Here is a 20,568-nt window from a genome sequence, read left to right as displayed (position 1 = left end):
ATGTAAACAAAGCCCCAGCGTTCGCGTAGGTGAATCCGGTATTCGAGGATATCGCTCGCCTGGAGGAAGCTTTAGGCTTGGATATTCGTGTGTTTATTTGTCTATGTTCTTGTTTGTCTTTTAATCTGTCTGTCGAGCCCTCTATATTTATTTATTTATTTATTTATTTATTTATTTGTGTATAGAATTAGATATATTTTTTGTGATGTATACATACAGTCATATCTCATATTGAATATACTGTATGTCATGCAAATTTAGACGTATTTAGTAGTCAGATTTCACTAAATTTGTGTTCTTCATACAAAACACTACATTTGTTGTTTAACATTTTTTCAGAGAAAACATGTCTTTGTAGATAAATATTTTTATAATTTAGAAGCTTATTATATCACGAGGAAGGGGATTTTTTGTCTTATCTTTCTTCATTAATTCATTGATACTATTAAAAGTAAAGTTCCGTTTCCTGATCCATTAATCATAAATGTTGGCAATGCATATATATATTTTCATGTCTTGTTTGTTTTAGTGTCAGACTCATCCACACTTTTTTTCTTCTCCACCACTCACTCTCTTATCTTCTGTCTAGCCACCCTTTCTCTCTCATTCACTATCGCTATGCTACTTTCCTCTTCCATTTTCTTTCTTTCTGCCTATATCTCTCTTTCTCTCCCTTTCTTCCGTCCCCTCCCTTTCTCTTTTCTCACCTCCCGATCCCCTCTCTCTCTCTCCTCTCTCTCTCTCTCTCTCTCTCTCTCTCTCTCTCTCTCTCTCTCTCTCTCTCTCTCTCTCTCCTCTCCCTCCCTCCCTCCCTCCCTCAGCCTCCATTCCTGTTATGGGAAGATGTGTTGTGAAATATCAAATATACATTTCACAATACATTGCATTGGCCCCGACCTCGCCAATGCCTGCGGCTATCAGTCTGCTCTCTTTATTTTTATTTTTTATTTATACATTACAATTACATTACTGGATTTCCCCTATTCTACATTCTAGGTTTGTCTCTTCGAGGTCCGTGTCCTTGAAGTTGGCGTAGGGTGGTGGCTTGGACCGCGTCCCTCGTCCCTTTCTCTCTCACGAATGATGGGCCTTACAAGAGCTTAGGGTGTAAGGTAGATAGACAACCAAGATGTCTTCATTCATAGTAATGATGGAGTGTAGCTGCTCCTAGGAGCGAGGTTTTGCTCCTTGGCTCCCAGCGGAGTCTGCCTGTCATCTCCTTCAGTGGTCTAAAGATGGATATAAATCACGTGCTTACCATGTGACAATCGGTGGTGATGCAAGATAGTGTTACAGCAATGCATAGCTCTTGTGGAAGGGGATAGACAACACAACTTTGGAAGTCTAAGTACGACAGTGGACCACTATATACCATGGACTTGGATTTTCCAATCGTTGTATGGTAGATGGAATGATAGTTCAGGGGAACTCCACATTCCATTGAAGCTACAGTGTGTGGTGTTGATCCTATGGAGCGGATAAGTCTTCAGTGTTTTACAAGGAACTATAGACACTGTCTCGGGGACATAAGTAATAATCTACAGGCCTTGTAAACAAGGGCACCACTGTGCTCTGCGTTGGGTCAGCACGGTCAGGAGAGCCCAGGGCGCTGGTGTGACACTTACGCCGCAGTTCAGTACTAACTGTCGTCGACGTGGACGTTTGTGGGGATTTATCTTTGGTAGATTTTCCTAATTCTGGTTAAAAACGTACTGAATTCCGTGTGCCATACGAAGTAGACGAGACAAGGGTCTGCACTCTTTGTAGTCTCCAAGGGGAGAAATTGGACTCGTCAGGAGAGAATTCACGTGTACAAGTAAGTACACCACTAAATGTATAAAGTTATTGCATGTGTTTATAATAACCTATTGATATAATATTGAAATAGAGTGAAGTTTACAAAAAGGAAAGTCATGCATAAAATTGGATGTATTATTCTTATAGCAAACACTTGGAGAGAGTGGAATAAAAATCTATTATCCAGTGGCTTATACGCGTGAATATATTTGGGTTATATTCCACTTGTTATCATCCTTACTCAAGGAAGTATCAAGGGTGGTATAGCAGCACTCAAACGGGAACTAGGTAACAGAATGTCTTGTGTGGTAAGAAGAGATGAACATTCAGTTAAAACAATGGTCATGAGTCACTGTATATGAATATATATGTGTGAAGATACGCATGTGACAAACATGTAAGGTTATATAAAATATGTAGAATATAGTAATATGATATAGATATAGCTTGGTTACATCCCCCCTATATTCTGTGTGTGTGTGTGTGTGTGTGTGTGTGTGTGTGTGTGTGTGTGTGTGTGTGTGTGTGTGTGTGTGTGTGTGTGTGTGTGTGTGTGTGTGTGTGTGCATTATTATAAAACAAACAAACACACACACACACACACACACACACACACACACACACACACACACACACACACACACACACACACACACACACACACACACACACACACACACACACACACAGTGGTTGTAGAAAAAGTAGCAGCACAAGCAATAGATGCACAAGAGGCAGCAGTAGAAGGAAAAAGCAACAGTAGACGAAGAAGAAGAAGCAGAAACGATAGTAGACGAAGAGAAAGAAGCAGTAGAAGTAGTAACAGAAGCAGTAGTAATAGTAGTAGTAGCAGTAGTAAAAACAGTAGAAGCAGTTGTAATGCTAGAAACAGTAGTAGTAGCAACAGAAGCAGTAGCGACAATAGTAGTTGTAGAGAAAAGTTGTAAGAGCAGAAGCGGTAGTAACAGTAGTAGAAACAGTAGTAGGAGTAGCAGACGCGGTAGAAATATTAAACGAAAGTAAGATACGAACGTTATTAGAAAATATATGAATCCAAGAAAATCGGATAGGACGAGAAAAGCAAGAAATTGCAGTAAAACGAGACAATAAAATAGTAAAAACACAAGAGCAATAAGGCACAATAAGTGCAGAAATAAAACTCTATAGCACGAAATAGGTAATCAATTGTTAAAACCAGCACAAAAATTTTACCGAGATCGTAAAAGAAAAACTGAGTAAAAGCAGAAATAAAGGCAATTATATAGAACAATAAGTTAGCAGTAGTTAAAAAAAAATGAAATAAAAGCGGAAAGACTGAAAGCATAAGTAAAAGCAGACGTGATAGACATAAAATACAAACTAAAAATATGGTAAAATAATGAATAAGCAACAATTAACAACTAAATTTCACTGAAAAGGAAGATGTTCAGCAAAATTAGTAAATAACAAAACATTCGTCGTAAATATAACCTAGGTTAGCAAAGTAAGGGACTTTGTAACTCTTGTTTTCCGAGGCGTGGCGATGGGATGCTGTTCTTGCTTTATGATTGGCTGTTAGAGTATTATTACAGTTTTGTGTAATACTGCAATGAAGGAGCAACTAATACCTGTGTATAAGCCAGCAAAAACAGTAAGTTTAATAATATCTAAATTCGCTATATCGTAGGAGAGATGAAATTCGAATCATTTTCTATTCTCGCTTGGATGTTTAATGGGAGAATGTGCTTTAAATTTTGTAATTTTGAAAATGGCCGAGTGGCATCATGGATTACCGAATACGCCACAAATATATTATTAAAACGTATTAAAAACGTCATTAATACGTCATAGCAAACCGATTCCGACTGCCCAAACTTACTATAACCTTTGGTGACGCTTCGACAGAGGGATGGTAGATACCAAGCACACAGAAATCTAGTTTACATTTTTTATTGTTACATGTAGGATATTATTGATTCGTGACGTCACAAAAAGACGAATCGTTTTCCAAAATTTGCAATACAATTCAAGAGTAAACAAAATTGCAAAATTGTACAAGAATGAAAGAGTTATAACATTCCTGCGAATGGAATTAAAAGAACGATCTAGCAATCTAAAGTGTGACACCGTGGTAGATAACCCACGGAAGAGCACTACTCACACACACAATTATATATATGGCAATAGCCGCACTCAAAACAATATCCAAAAAAAAACAGGCAGCTTATTGCCCTTTTCCGTTGAGTGTCTGTGCATTGGACTGGCTCCTGATACTGCCGGTAACGACAGCTATCCGTGTTACCGACTCCGCCCGTAGTTGTACATGGCCATTATTGCTTCTTGAAGGAAGCATGACAAAGACAGTTCTTGTAGAAGTGTTTACCCTGACTGTTTTGGTGACAGGGCGTTCAAATGGCCTCTGCGCCGCCATGGGATGCACTCTCTTGACGACGTAAAGCCTAGGCTGGATCCTGCCAACTAGAGGACTCGCGCTCGATGCGCTTTCCGTGTTCCCTGTCGGAGGAACAGAAGGCTGCAGATTCTGTCGAGAGATCGCAGGAGAGTCCATCCCTTTTATCTTGAACTCGGCAAGATTTCTTTCCGAATTGCCCGCAGCTATGGCAGCAGGAAGATCGGTGGGCACTGGGGACATGGCAGCCAATGTGGAAACGTGGGTGAAGTCCATCAGGACTGTAGAAAAGTCTTGCTTTCCCCGACCGCTTCCCGGTACCCGTACGAGGGATCTTACGTTCTTACCTACGTCGACTGGTGCTACCATTATTGTACGGCAAAGGACTAATGTGCCGTTTTATTTGTTTCCTATGTCGTCTTCTCTTTTTTTCTTTATATCCTTTTTGAGCGATGGAGATCGTGGACTCTCTCAACCAGTGTTCTGTCAAAAATGGGTAAAACGCAATCAATGATGTCATTGGAATTATCCTAATATAAATTACATATCTAAGAGCTTCGTAATATTATATATACTGATATATGTAAGAATGTGAACGTATAATCAAAATTCTAATTCTACCTCTAGTTCACTCACACCAAACCTAGCCTGACTTAAACCAGTTTTACTGTCTAGAGTTTCCATATTGATGAGATATCGATGCAAATATCCAAGTAGCTCGAAAGACAGTAAGCAAACCGAAGGATGTGTATGTATGTTTGTGTATATATAAATATATATAAAAAATAAAATATGGATGTAAATTTTCTCCAAATAATTTATATGAAAACATAAAATTAGATAAAAATAGATAGTTTAATTTTAAAAATATAAAAATTATATATTTTATCTATATAATTATATATATATAATATATTATATATATATATAAAATCACAATAACGGAAAAAAATGCCCCATGTTTAAAGCCCCGGGGGAACCTCCCCCCCCCACCCCCCTTTCCCCCCCCACAAAACTCGATTTTGGGGGCGCTTTTTTTTTTCCCACTTGTACCATGGGACAACCCGCAAAAAATTTTTAAATGTTTTTTTCCCGCTAAAAGCCCCCCTTTTGCCCCTTCGGTTTCCCCTTTTTTCCCCCTTTTTTCCCCCCCATTACCACCCCCGGGTCCGAAAGGGTTTTTTCTAAAATCCTTTTATTTTCTAAATTAAACATCCCAAATAATTTAAAAAATTTTCCTCCTTTTTCCCCAAGATTTTCCAAAAACCCCCGGCCCCTTTTAACAATTTTTTTTTTCTCACATTTTCCATCTTTCCCCGTCCCCCTTCCCTTCCTGTCCAAACCCTAATCCCCCAATACCCCCGCCCCTAAAATACCCCCCTTTTTTCAAAACAAATTTTAATTTTTTTTTTCTTTTGCCCCTATCTTTTCAGCACCCAACACTCGTTTTCCCCAAAATAAAAATGAAATTTGGGGAAAAAAACAAAATATTTTCAAAAACCCTAAACCCTTTTGGTCCCTTAAGGAAATGCTTGGGTTTTCCCTTTCCCAAAAATGTTTTTGGGAAAACCCCCCCCCCCCCCCAAAACTGTGGGGGGTTTTTTTGGCAAGGGAAAAATTCTTTTTTTTTTTTTTATCCCCCCGGTAAAAATCATCATATGTATTTATTTTTAAAAACAGCCCCCCAGTTTCCAGCCCCCAATTTTTTCCAAAACCCTTTCCCTTTGGGATTGAAAACATCTTTTTTCCCTTTTCCCCGGTTTAATTTTTGGGAAATTTTTTTCCCATGACCCTTGGGTTTTTTTTTTTTGAAATTAAGAAACAACCCCAGCCCCCTTTTTTTCCGTTTTGCTTTTCTAAAATTTTTTAAATCTAGTAGTTTTTTTTTGTGGGTTCAGGGGATACGGGGGGGGGGCCAACCCAAAAAACCTATTTTAAACCCCGCGAAAACCTTTTAGTTTTTTGTTTTATTTTGTACCCCCAAAACCCTCATTTCCCTTTTCAAAATTCCCTCCCAAAACCCACTTTTTCATAATTGTTTTTTCCAAAATTATATTTAAAAAGGGTTTCCGGGGGACAAAAACCGAAAACCCCCTTCCCGCACTCCTTGTTTGCCCCTTTTAAAAAACCCTTTTCTTGTTCCCCCATAATTTGGTTTTTTTTCCTTTAACATTTTTTGCTTTTTTTTTTGTTGGCCCCTACAGGGCCCTTTTATTATTTTGGGGGGTTTTATGGGGGTTTTTGGAAAACTTAAATATCTTTTCATATTTTTTTTCCAGGGGAAATTTCGTGATCAAAAAGTTTTTTAAAAAAGTTTTCCCCAAAAAATCGATAAAAACACAGGTTAAAGGCCCCTTTTGATTTTCCCTCTTTTTTTCCCCTCTATGTTTTAATTTTAAATTTAAAAAACCCCGGTTTTTCAAAACCTTTTTTTCCCCGGGGCGAAAACCTCCCTTTCTTGGGCCCCCCTTTGCAATTTTTTTCCCCCTTATTTAAAATTTCATTTTTTTCAGAAAAAAATTTTTTTTCCAAAAATTTTTTTTGGGTTTTTGCTGTATTTAATTAATGCCTTTGCCCCCGGGTTTTTTTCCCTTTTGGAAATTGGCTTTTCCCAAACCTTTTTTTTGGGGAAATTGGGAAGAAAAGGGAACCGGGTTTTTTTACCCAGCCCCCCCTTCCCCGGGGCCATTTTTCTTTTATTCCTTTTTTTTTTGGGTAAAAAAGTTTTTAGAATTTTTTAAAACATTTTTTTCCACTTTCCCTTGTTTTTATTTTTCGGGGTTTTTTTTTAAAACCCTTTTTTTCCCCGGGCTCTTGTTTTTTTTAAAAATTCTTTTAGGGCTTTTTTAATTTTTCTTTCAAAGCAGTGGGGGGGGGGGGGATTTTTCCGCTTTCATTGAGCCCCCCTAAATTTTTTGTTGTTTTTTTTAGACCCTTTTTTTTCCCCTTTTTTGTTTATTTTTTTGGAAAAACAATATTGTTTCCCCCCCTTTCTATTTTTAAAAACTTTTTTTTTTTTAAAATCACATAAAAAAAAAGTCCATCTTCTTTTTTTAAAAAAAAAAGGGGCCCCCCTTTGTTTTTTTAAAAAATTTTCCCCGTGGGGGGGATTTTTTTTTCGTACTTTTTTGGGAAAAGTTTTTTTTTAAATTTTTATCTTATTGATAAAAACATTTTTTTAAATTCCCCTCTGGCATTTTTTTTTCTTTTTAAATTTTTTTTCCCTTATTTTGGGGTGCCCCAAATAACCCTTTTTAAAAAATTTTTTTTAATTTTTGTTTTTTTGAAAATTTTAATTTTTTTTTTTAAAACTGGATTTTTAAATCCCCCCTTTGGGGTTTTTTTTAAGGCCATTTTCCCCTTTTTTTCCAAATTTCACTTTAGTTTTTTTTTTTTCAAAAAATCCAGGGGTAAATTTGTCTTTTTCTTTTTTTGGCTTTAGTTTCTTAAGCATGCTCAGAAAGATTCTTTTCCTTCTTCCCACACTCATTTGGTGTTTTAATCATCTTCACATTGTTTGAGTTTTCAAATTTGTTTGACACTGTATTGCTGTAATTGTTATCAAAATTTTGTAGCCCATGCTTTAGAGGTGGTGTTGGGAAACCTCCACTTTTTGATCTTATTTTAGAGTCGATGTTAGTATTGGGGGTCACTGTTGCAGTCGCACCAGTCTTGTCTTGGCATTTTTATGCAACTTTCCATTTTGGGTTCTGCAAAATGTAGTAAATTTGGTTCGTGTTCTTTGTCTGGGAAAACCACGTGTATAAGTGCTTGGTGTTTTGAACAATGTATTAAAACCCTAGTTATTTGTACTCACAGAATTCACTCACTCCTCACACTCAACCTCACTCACTCACATCGCTCACATCCACACTCACTCACTCACTCATCCTCACACTCACTCACTCGCTCACACTCACTCACTCACTCACTCGCTCACCACTCACTCCCCTCACCCCACTCGCTCACTCCACTCACTCACTCACTCACCACGTCACCACCACTCACTCACCACTCCTCACTCACAAATCTCACTCACCACACAAAACACACACACACACACACAACACACACACACACAGATACACACACACACACACACAAAATCCACACACAGATCCCACACACACACAGATACACACACACACAGATACACACACCACAAAACACACAGATACACACACAGATACACACACAGATACACACACACACACACACAACACAGATCCACACAACACACACACACAGATACACACACACACACACACAGTTTACACACACACACACACACACATAACACCACACCACACACCACATATACACACACACAAAACACACACACACAACACACACACACACACATACACAACACAACACACACACACACAAACACCACAACACCACCCAGTTTACACACACACACAGATACACACACACTCACACCCCACACACTCACACTCACACTCACACTCACACTCACCACACACACACACCCCTCACTCACTCACTCACTCACTCACTCACACACACCACACACACACACCACAACCACACGCACACGCACAACGAAACACCCACACACACACAACACACACAAAAAAAAAAAATTCCCCCTCACACACCCCCAAAAAAAAAGGCCCCCCCACACACAAAAAAAAAATCCCCACACCCCCCCCCAAATATCCCCCCCCCCCCCCCCCCCCCCCCCCCCCCAAAAAAAAAAAAAAAAAAAAACCCCCCACACCAACCCCAAAAAAAAAAAAAAAAACCCCCCCCCCCCCCCCCCACACACACCCCAACAAACACAAACCCACAACACACACACAAAAACCACAAAAACCCACAAAAACAAAACCACCCAAAAACACACACACACAAACACACACAACCACACCAACAATACATCAGGAAAAAAAACCCCGTTTTTACTCCTACTACTTTTCCCCCACCAACCCAACAAGGGGCGGGGAGGAAACGCCGAGCCACGCCTCCGAAAACTTTGCGCGGGGGCCCCCAAGCGAAAAAAACACGAACCTTTTTTAACCTTCAAACCCCCCCCCCCCCTCCCCCCCACTCCCCCTTTTTTTTTTTTCCCTCTCCCCCCCTCACCCCCCCCCCCTCCCCCCCTCCCCTTTCTTTCCCCCCTTTTCTCCTACTTTTTTTGGGGCCACAACCCATCAATTTAGGGGGCAATCTTCTCCTTTCCTCCCCTTTTTTCCCCTTTTCGCCCCCTTTTTTTTTTCTCCCTTTCTCTTTTTTTTTGTCTGTTTCCCTTCTCTCTCTTCTCTTTCTCATTTCCCCTCCCCCTCTCCTCCCCTCTCTCTCTCTCTCTCTCTCTCCCTCTCTCCTGTTCTTCTCTCTTTCCTCTGTTCTCTCTCTCTTTCCCTCTTTTCTCTCTCCCCCCTCTCTCTCTCTCTCCCCTCTCTCTCTCTTCTTTCTCTCTCTCCTTTTCTCTCTCTCTCTCTCTCTTCTCTCTCTCTCTCTCTCTCTCTCTCTCTCTCTTCTCTCTCTCTCTCTCTCTTGTCTTCTTCTGTTTTCTTCGTCTCTCTCTTCCTCTCTCCTCTCTCCTCTTTCTCCCCTCCCCCCTCTCCCCTTTCCTCTCCCCTCATTTCTGCCCCCTCTTTCCTCCTCTCCCCTTTCTCTTTCTCTCTTTTTTTTCCCCCTCTTTTTTTCTTTCTCTTTCTTTTTTTCTTTTTCCTCTTTCTCTCTCTCTCTCTACTCTCCTCTCCCCTCTCCGGTTTCTTTCCTCTTTCTCTTTCCTCTTTCTGTCTGTCTTTCTCTCTCCTTTTCTCTCTCTTCCTCTCTCTCCTCTGGGTTTTCCCACCCCTCCTCCTTCTTCCCCCCGTCTCTCTCTCTCTCCTCCTCGCTCTCTCTCTCTTCCCCTCTCTCTTTTCTTTCTCTTTTCTCTCTCCTTCCTCTCTCTCTTCTTTTCTTTCTCTCTTCTGTCTGTCTTCTCTCTCTCTCCTCTCTTTTTTCCTCCCTCTCTCTTCCTCTCTTTTCTCCTTTCTCCTTCTCTTCTCCCCTTCCTCCTCCTCTCTCTCTCCCTTCTCTCTCTCTTTCTTTTCCCTTCTCCTCTCCCTCTTCCTCTCTCCTCTCCCTTCCCCTCTCTTCCTCTCTCTCTCTCTCCTCTCTCTCTCTCTCTCTCTCTCTCTCTCTCTCTCTTCTCTCTCCTCTCTCTCTCTGTCCCCCTTTCTTTGTCTTCTCTCTTCTCTGTCTCTCTCTCTCCCCCGTCTCTCTCTCTCTCTCTCTCCTTCTCCCCTCTCTCCCAGCTCCTTTCCCTCTCCCTTTCTCTTTTTCCTTCTCTTTCTCTTCTTCTCTCTTTCTCTTTTTTCTCTTCACTCTTTTCTCTCTTTCCTCTCTTTTCCCCTTTCTCCCCTTTTCTTTCTTTCTCTCTCTTTCTTCTCTCTCTCTTCCCCCTCCTTCCCCTTTCTCCTCTCGTCTCTCCCCCTCTCTCCCCCTCTCTCTCTCTCTCTCTCCTCTCTCTCCTCTCCCCCTTTCCTCTCTCTGTGTGTTGTGTGTGTAAGTTGTAGGGGTGATGTGTGATGTGTGTGTGTGTGTGTGTGTGTTTGTGGTGTGTGTGTGTGTGTGTGTGTGTTTTTTTGTGTGGTGTGTGTGTGTGTTTTTTTGTTGTTTATATCGCGCCTTTCCACAACCCGACCCCGGCCTCGTCACTCCGAGCCTCCGACGATGAGGAAGCAAGAAGCCCACGGATGTAAACAAAGCCCCAGCGTTCGCGTAGGTGAATCCGTATTCGAGGATATCTGCTCGCCTGGAGGAAGCTTTAGGCTGGATATTTCGTGTGTTATATGTCTATGTTCTTGTTTTGTCCTAGTTAATCTGTCTGTCGATCCCTCTAGAATTTATTTATTTAATTTTATTTATTTATTTATTTGTGTAATAGAATTAGATATATTTTTTTATGGTATACTACAGTCTATCTCCAATGGATATACTGTATGTCATGCAAATTTAGACTATTTAGTAGTCCAGACTTCACTAATTTGTGTTCTTCATACAAAACACTACATTTGTTGTTAAAAACATTTTTTCAGAGAAAACATGTCTTGTAGCTAAATATTTTTATAATTTAGAAGCTTATTATATCACGAGGAAGGGGGATTTTTTGTCTTATTTTTCTTCATTAATTCATTGATACTATTAAAAGTAACGTTTCCGTTTTCCTGATCCATTAATCATAAAATGTTGTCATGCATATAATATATTTTCTGTCTTTTTGTCTTATTGTCATGACTCATCCACACTTTTTTTCTTCTCCACCACTCCATCTCTATCTTCTGTCTTAGCCACCCTTTCTCTCTCATTCACTATCGCTATGCTACTGTCTTATCCTCTTCCATTTTCTTCTTTCCTCCTATATCTCTCTTCTCCTCTCCCTTTCTTTCCTTCCCCTCCCTTTCTCTTTTTCTACCTCCCGATCCCCTCTCCTCTCTCTCTTCTCTCTTCTCTTCGATCTCTCTCTCTCTCTTCTCCTCTGCATCTCTCTCTCCTCTCTCATCTCCTCTTCTCCTCTCTCTCTCCATCTCTCTCCTCTCTCTCTTCTCTCTCTCTCCCTCCCTCCCTCCCTCCTCCCTCAGCCTCCATTCCTGTTATGGGGAAGATGTGTTGTGAAATCTCAGATTACATTTCCCATACATTGGCTTGGCCCGACCTCGCCAATGCCTTGCGGCTATCAGTCTGCTCTCTTTATTTTTATTTTTTTATTTATACATTTTACATTCATTACTGGATTTCCCCTATTCTACATTCTTCTAGGTTTGTCTCTTCGAATACGTGTCCTTGACGTTGGCGTTGGGTGTGGCTTGGCCGAGTCTCGTCCCTTTCTCTCTCACGAATGATGGGCTTACAAGATCTAGGGTGTAAGGTAGATAGACAACCAGATGTCTTCATTCATAGTAATGATTGAGTGCAAGCTGCTCCTAGAGCGAGGTTTTTGCTCTTGGCTCCCAGCGGAGTATGCCGTGTCATCCCTTCATGGTCTCAAGATGGATATAAATCACGTGGCTTACCATGTGACAATCGGTGGTGATGCAAGATACGTTTACAGCAATGCTAGCTTCTTGTGGAAGGGATAGACAACACGCTTTTGGAAGTCTAAGTAGACAGTGGACCACTATATACCATGGACTTGGATTTCCATCGTTATGGTAGATGGAATGATAGTTCAGGGAAACCAACATTCATTGAAGCTTACAGTGTGTGGTGTTTGATCCTATGGAGCGGATCAGTCTTCAGGGTTTTACAGAACTATAACACTGTCGCGGGGACATAAGTAATAATCTACAGGCCTTGTAACAGGGCGACCACTGTGCTCTGCGTTGGGGTCAGCACGGTCAGGAGAGCCCAGGGCGCTGGTGTGGCACTTACGCCCGCAAGTTCAGTACTAACTGGTCGTCGCGTGACGTTTGTGGAGATTTTTATCTTTGGTAGTTTTCCCTAATTCTTTCTGGTTAAAACGTACTGAATTCCGTGTGCCATAACGAAGTTAGAATAACGAGACAAGGGTCTGCACTCTTTGTAGTCTCCAGGGGAGAAATTGGACTCGTCAGGAGAGAATTCACGTGTACAAGTAAGTACACCACTAAATGTTAACGTATTGCATGTGTTTATAATACCTATGATATAATATTGAAATAGAGTGAAGTTACAAAAAGGGAAGTCATGCATAAAATTGGATGTATTATTCTTATAGCAAAACACTTGGAGATAGTGGAATAAACTCTATTATCCCGTTGCCTATACCGCGTGAATAATATTTGGGTTTATTCCACTTGTTATCATCCTTACTCAATGGAGTATCAGTGTGGTATAGCACACTCAAACGGGAACTATGTAACAGAATGTCTTGTGTGGTAAAAGAGATTGAACATTCTTTTTTAAAACAATGGTCATGAGTTCACTGTATATGAATATATATTGTGTGAAGATACGCATGGACAAACATGTAAGGTGATATAAAATTTAGAATATAGTAATATGATATAGATAATAGCTTGGTTACATCCCCCTATATTCGGTGTGTGTGTGTGTGTGTGTGTGTGTGTTGTGTGTGTGGTGTGTGTGTGTGTGTGTGTGTGTGTTTGTGGTGTGTGTGTGTGTGTGTGTGTGTGTGTGGCATTATTCTAAACAAACAAAACAAACAAACAACAAACACACACACTCACAAACACACACACACACACACACACACACACACACACACACACACACCACGACACACAAGCACACACAGTGGTTTGTAGAAAAGAGCAGCACAAGCCAATGATGCACCAGAGGCATCGTAGAATGAAAAAGCAACGAGACGAAGAAGAAGAAGCAGAAACGTAGTAGACGAAGAGAAAGAAGCAGGAGAAGTAGTACCAGAAGTCCAGTAGTATATAGTAGTAGCGTAGTAAAAACAGTAGAAGCAGTTGTAATGCTAGAAACAGTAGTAGTAGTAACAGAAGCAGTAGTGACAATAGTAGTTGTAGAGAAAGTTTGTAAGAGCAGAAGCGGTAGTAACAGTAGTAAAACAGTAGTAGGATAGCAGACCGGTAGAAATATTAAACGAAGTAAGATACGAAACTTATTAGAAAATATATGAATCCAATAAATCGTATGAGGACCGAGAAAGCAAGAATTGCAGTGAAACGAGACAATAATAGTAACAACACAAGCAATAAGGCACAATAAGTGGCAGAAATAAAACTCTATAGGCACGAAAATAGGTATCAATTGGTGAAAACCAGCACAAATAATTTTACCGCGATCGTAAAAAGAAAAACTGAGTAAAAGCAAAATAAGGCAATTATATAAGACAATAATTAGCAGTAGTTAAAAAATGAAATAAAAGCGGAAAGACTTGAAAGCATACAGTAAAGCAGACGTGATAGACATAAATAAAACTAAAAATATGTAAAATATGAATAAGCAACAATTACATCTAAATTTCACTGAAAAGGAAGATGTTCCAGCCAAATTAGTAAATAACAAAACATTCGTCCCGTAAATATAACCTAGGTTTAGCAAAGTAAGGGCTCTTTGTAACTCTTGTTTTGCAGAGGCGTGGCGATGGGATGCTGTTCTTTCTTTTATGATTGGCTGTTTTGAGTATTATTCAGTTTGTGTAATAGCTGCAATGCGAAGTGGCAACTACTACCTGTGTATAAGCCAGCCAAACAGTAAGTTTAATAATCTCTTAAATTCGCTATATCGTAGGAGAGATGAAATTCGAATCATTTTCTATTCTCGCTTGGATGTTTAATGGGAGAATGTGCTTTTAAATTTTGTAATTTTTGAAATGTCCGAGTGGCATCATGGATTACCTAATACGCCACAAATAATTATTAAAACGTATTAAAAAACGTCATTAATACGTCATAGCAAACCGATTTCCGACTGCCCAAACTTACTATAACCCTTTGGTGACCGCTTCGACAGGTATGGTAGATACCAACAACAGAAATCTAGTTTACAATTTTTTATTGTTACATGTAGGATATTTTGATTCGTGACGTCCAAAAAGGCGAATGTTTTGCCAAATTTGCAATTACCATTCAGAGTAAACAAAAATTGCAAAATTGTACAAGAATGAAAAGAGTTATAACATTCCTGCGAATGGAATTAAAAGACGATCTAGCAAATCTAGAAGTGTGACACCGTGGTAGATACCCACGGAAGGAGTCCTCTACTTCACACACCAATTATATATTAGTGTCGCATAGCCGCAATCAAAACAATATCCAAAAAAAAACAGGCGCTTATTGCCCTTTTTTCCGTTGAGTGTCTGTGCATTGGACTGGCCTCCTGATACTGCCGGTACCGACAGCTATCCGTTTTCCGACTCCGCCGTAGTTTGTACATGGCCATTATTGCTTCTTGAGGAAGCATGACAAAACAGTTCTTGTAGAAGTGTTTACCTGACTGTTTTTGGTGACAGGGGTTTAATGGCCTCTGCGCCGCCATGGGATGCACTCTCTTGACGACGTAAAGCCTATGCTGATCCTGCCAACTAGAGTGCCTCGCGCTCGATGCGCTTTCCGTGTTCCCTGTCGGAGGAATCAGAAGGCCTGGCAGATTCTGTCGTGAGATTCCAGGAGGTCCCATCCCTTTTAGCTTGTAACTCGGCAAGATTTCTTTCCGAATTGCCGCAGCTATGGCAGCAAGGAAGATCGTTGGGACACTGGGGACTATGGCCGCCAATGTGGAAACGTGGTTGAAGTCCATTCAGGACTGTACGAAAGTCTTGCTTTCCCCGACCGCTTCCCGGTACCCGTACGAGGGATCTTACGTGTCTTCCTACGTCCGAAAACTGGTGCTACCATTATTGTACGGCGAAGGACTAATTTGGCCGTTTTATTTGTTTTCCTATGGTCGTTCTTCCTCTTTTTTTCTTTATAATCCTTTTTGAGCGATGGAGATCGTTACTCTCTCACCATTGTTCTGTCCAAAAATGGGTAAAACGCAATCAATGATTTCATTGGAATTATCCTAATATAAATTACATATCTAAGAGCTTCGTAATATTATTATACTGATATATGTAAGAATGTGACGTATAATCAAAATTCTAATTCTACCTTTTCACGTCACAACCAAACTAGCCTATTAAACAGTTTTAACTGTTAGAGTTTCCATATTATAGATCTCGATGCAAATATCCAAGTTAGCCTCGAAAGAAACAGTAGCAAACGAAGGATGTGTTGTATGTTTGTGTATATATAATATATATAAATATAATATGGATGTAAAATATACATAATTATGATATAGATAGATGATAGCATAGATATAGATTACGATAGATATAGATATATATATATATATATATTATATATATAATATATATATATATTATATAATATCATCATCATAACGTAGCTCATGTTTGAGCAGCCGTGGACCTCTCCACCATCCTTCGCCCTAAACTCGATCTTGCGCTTTTCTTTCCACTTGTACCATCGACAAACCCGCAAATCTCTTTGATGTTGTCGCTCAGTCTTGTCTTCGTTTGCCTCTTCCTCTGTTCCCTTACCATCCCTGTCGCAATTCTTTCTCAATACTTTTACCTTCTCATCACATGACCGAATACCCTTTAATTTCCTCCGTTCAAGATGTCCAAAAGACGGGTCTTTACAATTTATTTTCTCAGCACTTCATCTCGTCTTCTTCTCAGGTCCAGCCTAATACCGCATACTCGTCTATAATACCACATTTCAAAACTATTGATCTTTTTTCTTGTCTATCTACTTCGCACCCACACTCAGATCATAGATGTCATTGGGAAAACTAATGAGTTCAATAACCTCAGCTTTGTCCGTAAGGGTAATGCTTCGGTCTTTCCCATGTTATTGATAGACTGTTCGTTTTTTTGGCATGTATCCTTCTTTTATCTCCGGTGACTCATCATCATGGGGTATTAGTTAAAACAGCTCACTCCAGCTCACATTTTCCACAATCATTTCCCTTGATTGTACATCTTTTTTTTCATGGCCGGTTATCTTTCAATTTTCATGATCTTTAGTTTTCTTTGCATAAGAAACAGCCAGCCTTTTCTCGTTGCTTCTCTAACTTATTCTTAGTATTTTTTGTAGTTCAGTGTACTGCTGGCAACCAAAACTATATCTCGGCGTACCTTAGATTTGATATTTTTGTATCCTCCAACAGCTACAGTTCCTTCAAATTCTCCAGAGCACTTCTCCTAATGCTTCAGAATCTATGTTACAGAGGTGCGGAGACAGAACCGCAACCCTGTCCGCACTCCTTGTTTGACTTAGAACCAATTCTGTAACCCATAATTGGTTCTTACAGTTGCGTGTTGTTGGTCATCCATGGCTTTTATAGTTGATGATGTGTTTTGGAAACTTCACATATCGTTCCTATTATTCCGAGATGAATTCGTGATCAAGTATTAAAAGCTTTCAATAATCGATGAAACACAGGTATAGGTCTTTCTGATGTGCTCTGTTGTTCTCCTATGATAATTTTAGATTTAGACATCTGGTTTCTGAACCTTTTCCAGGGCGAAAACCTGCTTCTTTCGTCTGCATTTCTTCTCTTACTACACTTCATTCTTTCAGCAATAATTTTCCACAAAATTTTGCTGCTGTGACTTATTAATGCAATTGTCCTGTTATTGTTGCTTTGGAGTGCGTCAGCCTTTTTTAGGTATAGGAGTAAAGACTGATTTTTACCCAGGCTTCTGGCCAGCTTCTTTTATTCCATATTTTTGTACAAAGTTGTAGAGTATTCAAACACTTTCGCCGGCATTCGTGATTAGTTTCTGTTATGTCATCTATTCCCGGGCTCTTGTTTTCCTTTAATTCTTTTATGGCTTTTATAACTTCGTCTAGCCAGTGGGGTGGGTTCTCTTCGCTTTCATATGAGTCCTAATTTAATTTTTTTGTTAGATCTTTCTTCTTTTTGTATAGGGTGGAACAATATTGAATTCCATCTATCATTTGACTTCTTTTCATCACAAATAAAACAAGTCCATCCTTCAGTTTTGCATAGTGTCCATTGTAGGTTTAATTTTCGTGTGATGTTTCGTACTCCTTGGTAGAGTTCTTTAGTGTATCTTATTGATAGAACAGTTTTCAATTTCTCTTGCATTTTTCATTTAAATATTTTTCATTATCTTGTCGCAATAATCTTTGAATTTTGTTATTTTTGTTTATTGTAAATTCTTTTTCACTGTTATTGATACCCTTGATTTTAGGCATCTTCTTGTTTCACACTTTCACTTTGAGTGTTTTTTTTCAGAATATCCAGGGGAATTTGTCTTTTTCTTTTTGGCGATAGTTTTCTTAAGCAGTCTCAGCAAGAGTTCTTTTCCTTCTCCCCACAACTCATTTGGTGTTTCATCATCTTCACATTGATTGAGTATTTTCAAAATTTGTTTGACAACTGTGAATTCTGTAATTGTTATCAGAGTTTTTTGTAGTCGAGCTTTAGAGTTGGGGTTGGACGCTCCAATCTTTTTGAGTCTTTTTTAGAGTCATAGAGTTAGTTAGTTGGTGGTCACTTTGGCATCGGCACCAGGTCTTGTCTTGGCATTTTTTAGCAACTTTTCCATTTTTTGGTTCTGCACAATGTAGTCAATTTGGTTGCGTGTTCTTTTGGTCTGTTGAAACCACTTGTACACGTGTCCTTGGGTGGTGTTGGAACAATGTTATTGGTATAACTACATTATTTTGTACTACAGAATTCACTCACGTCACTCACACTCACCGATGCACTCACTCACACCTCGCTACTCACACTCACTCACGAGCACGTCAGCTCACTCGCTCACACTCACTCAATCCTCCAACTCACACTCACTCACCTCACTCACGATCGCTCACATCACACGCACTCGCTCACGCTCACCACTCGCTCAAACTCACTCACTCACTCACTCGCTCACTCACAGCTCACAGTCCTCGCTCACACTTCACACTCACCCTCCATATTCACTCACTCCACATCACGTTCACTCACTCACTCACATCACACCCACACTCTACACACACACACACACACCACAAACACACACACACACACAGCACCCCACACAAACCCCCAGATACACACACCACACACACCAGATACACACACACAACAGATACACACACACTACAGAGACACACACACACAACACACACACACACACACACACACACACACACACACAGATCCCACACACCCACACACCCCCAGATTCCACACACACCCACACACACAGATACACACACAAGACACACACACCACAGATACACACACACCACACACACACAGATATCACACACACACAGAAATACAACAACACCACACAACACACCTATACACACACACACCCACACATATACACACACACACAGATACGCACACACAAACATATCCACACACACACACACACCGTGTGTGCCGAGTGAAGAGCAATTAAGGAAGCAGATACACACACAACACACACACACACACACACACACACACACGATACACACACCTATAGACACACACATATCCAATCACACATACACACACACATATCCACACCACACACACATATAACACACACAACACACACACAACATAACACACACACACACACACAACACAGATACACACAGACAGCAAAGCATACCACACACACTCACCTCACACAAATCACACTCAACTCACACTACACGACACACACTCTCACTCACTCCGTCACTCACTCACCCACACACACACACACACCACACACACGCAACACGCACACGCACACGCACACGCACACTGCACACGCACACATCACCGCACACGCACACGCCACGCACACGCACACTACCACACACACCACACACACACACACACCACAACACACACCCACACACAAAACACACGACACATCACCCACCCCCGACACGTATATACAGTCAGGAAAACCCCGCTTTATACTCCTACTTACGTGTTGTCGCGACCACCAACCCAATCAAACTGGCAGGGGAGGAAACAGCTTCGATGCGCATTCGCCTCCGAAGAACGTTTGCGCTTCGTGTCGGCCAACCGGGGTGAATTTTGATATGTTTACATAAACACAGAATTTCGTCGTGTTTATGTGAACATTCGAAATACTTGCTCTCTCTCTCTCTTGCTCTCTCTACTCTCCTCTCGTTTCGATCTCTCTCTCTCGTCTCATCTCTCTCTCACTCTCTCTCTCTCTCTCCTCACTCTCCCGTCAATCGTCTCTCTCTTCTCTCTCCTCTCTCTCTCAGCTCTCGCTCTCTCCTCTCTCTCTCTCTCTCTCTCTGACATTCTGTTGCGGCTGTCTATCAGATGATTGCACCATGCTATATTTAGCGTGGTGCAATCTCTCTCTCTCTCTCAGTCTCGTCTCTCTCTCTCTCTTCTCTCTTCTTCGCGTCCTCTCTCTCTCTCTCTCTCTCTCTCTCTCTGTCCTCTCTCTCTCTCTCGTCTTCTCTGTCTCTCTCTCTCTTTCTCTCTCTCCCTCTCTTTCTGTCTCTCCCTCTTTCTCTCTCTTTCTCTTCTCTCTCTCTCTCTCTTCTTCTCTCTCTCTCATCTCCCTCTCTCTCTCTCCCTCTCTCTTCTCGTCTCTCACTCGTCGGGGGGGCCAGGGAGGGGGGGGGGTCTCAAATCTCTCGTCTCTCCGCACTCATCATCAATCAGCACGACCTTCCTCAGCCCATCTCTCTCGTATGCTTGTCCTCTCTCTTCTCTTTCCTCCATCTCTCCTCTCATCGTATTAATCTTCTCAACAGTAGGGGAGTCCTTCTTCATCTCCCTCTCCTCAACTCGTTGTGTCCCTCGGTCTTCTCATCCGTCGTCCTCCGTCATCTCCTCTCATCTCTCCTCTGTCTCTGTCTGTCCTAGTCTCTCTCCCCCCCTTCTCTCTCTCTCTC

At 40.8% G+C, this 20,568-nt stretch overlaps 1 protein-coding gene across 1 annotated transcript; it reads right to left on the bottom strand.

Annotated features, from left to right (window-relative positions):
• Positions 1-3,710: 3,710 nt before the first annotated feature.
• On the bottom strand, positions 3,711-19,795 carry LOC119582603. The gene is made up of 2 exons (XM_037930974.1): positions 19,617-19,795; positions 3,711-4,669 (listed from the first exon to the last, which is right to left on the bottom strand). Exon 2 carries the CDS (start codon positions 4,553-4,555, stop codon positions 4,001-4,003), a length of 555 nt encoding a protein of 184 aa, XP_037786902.1. The 5' UTR covers positions 4,556-4,669; positions 19,617-19,795; the 3' UTR covers positions 3,711-4,000.
• Between the last annotated feature and the right edge of the window lie 773 nt (positions 19,796-20,568).

Source organism: Penaeus monodon, chromosome 16, assembly GCF_015228065.2.
Source record: "Penaeus monodon isolate SGIC_2016 chromosome 16, NSTDA_Pmon_1, whole genome shotgun sequence".
NCBI classification, from domain to species: Eukaryota; Metazoa; Arthropoda; class Malacostraca; order Decapoda; family Penaeidae; genus Penaeus; species Penaeus monodon.
The sequence above is the reverse complement of the archived record's forward strand: the minus strand, read 5'-3'. Positions and strand labels throughout refer to the sequence as shown.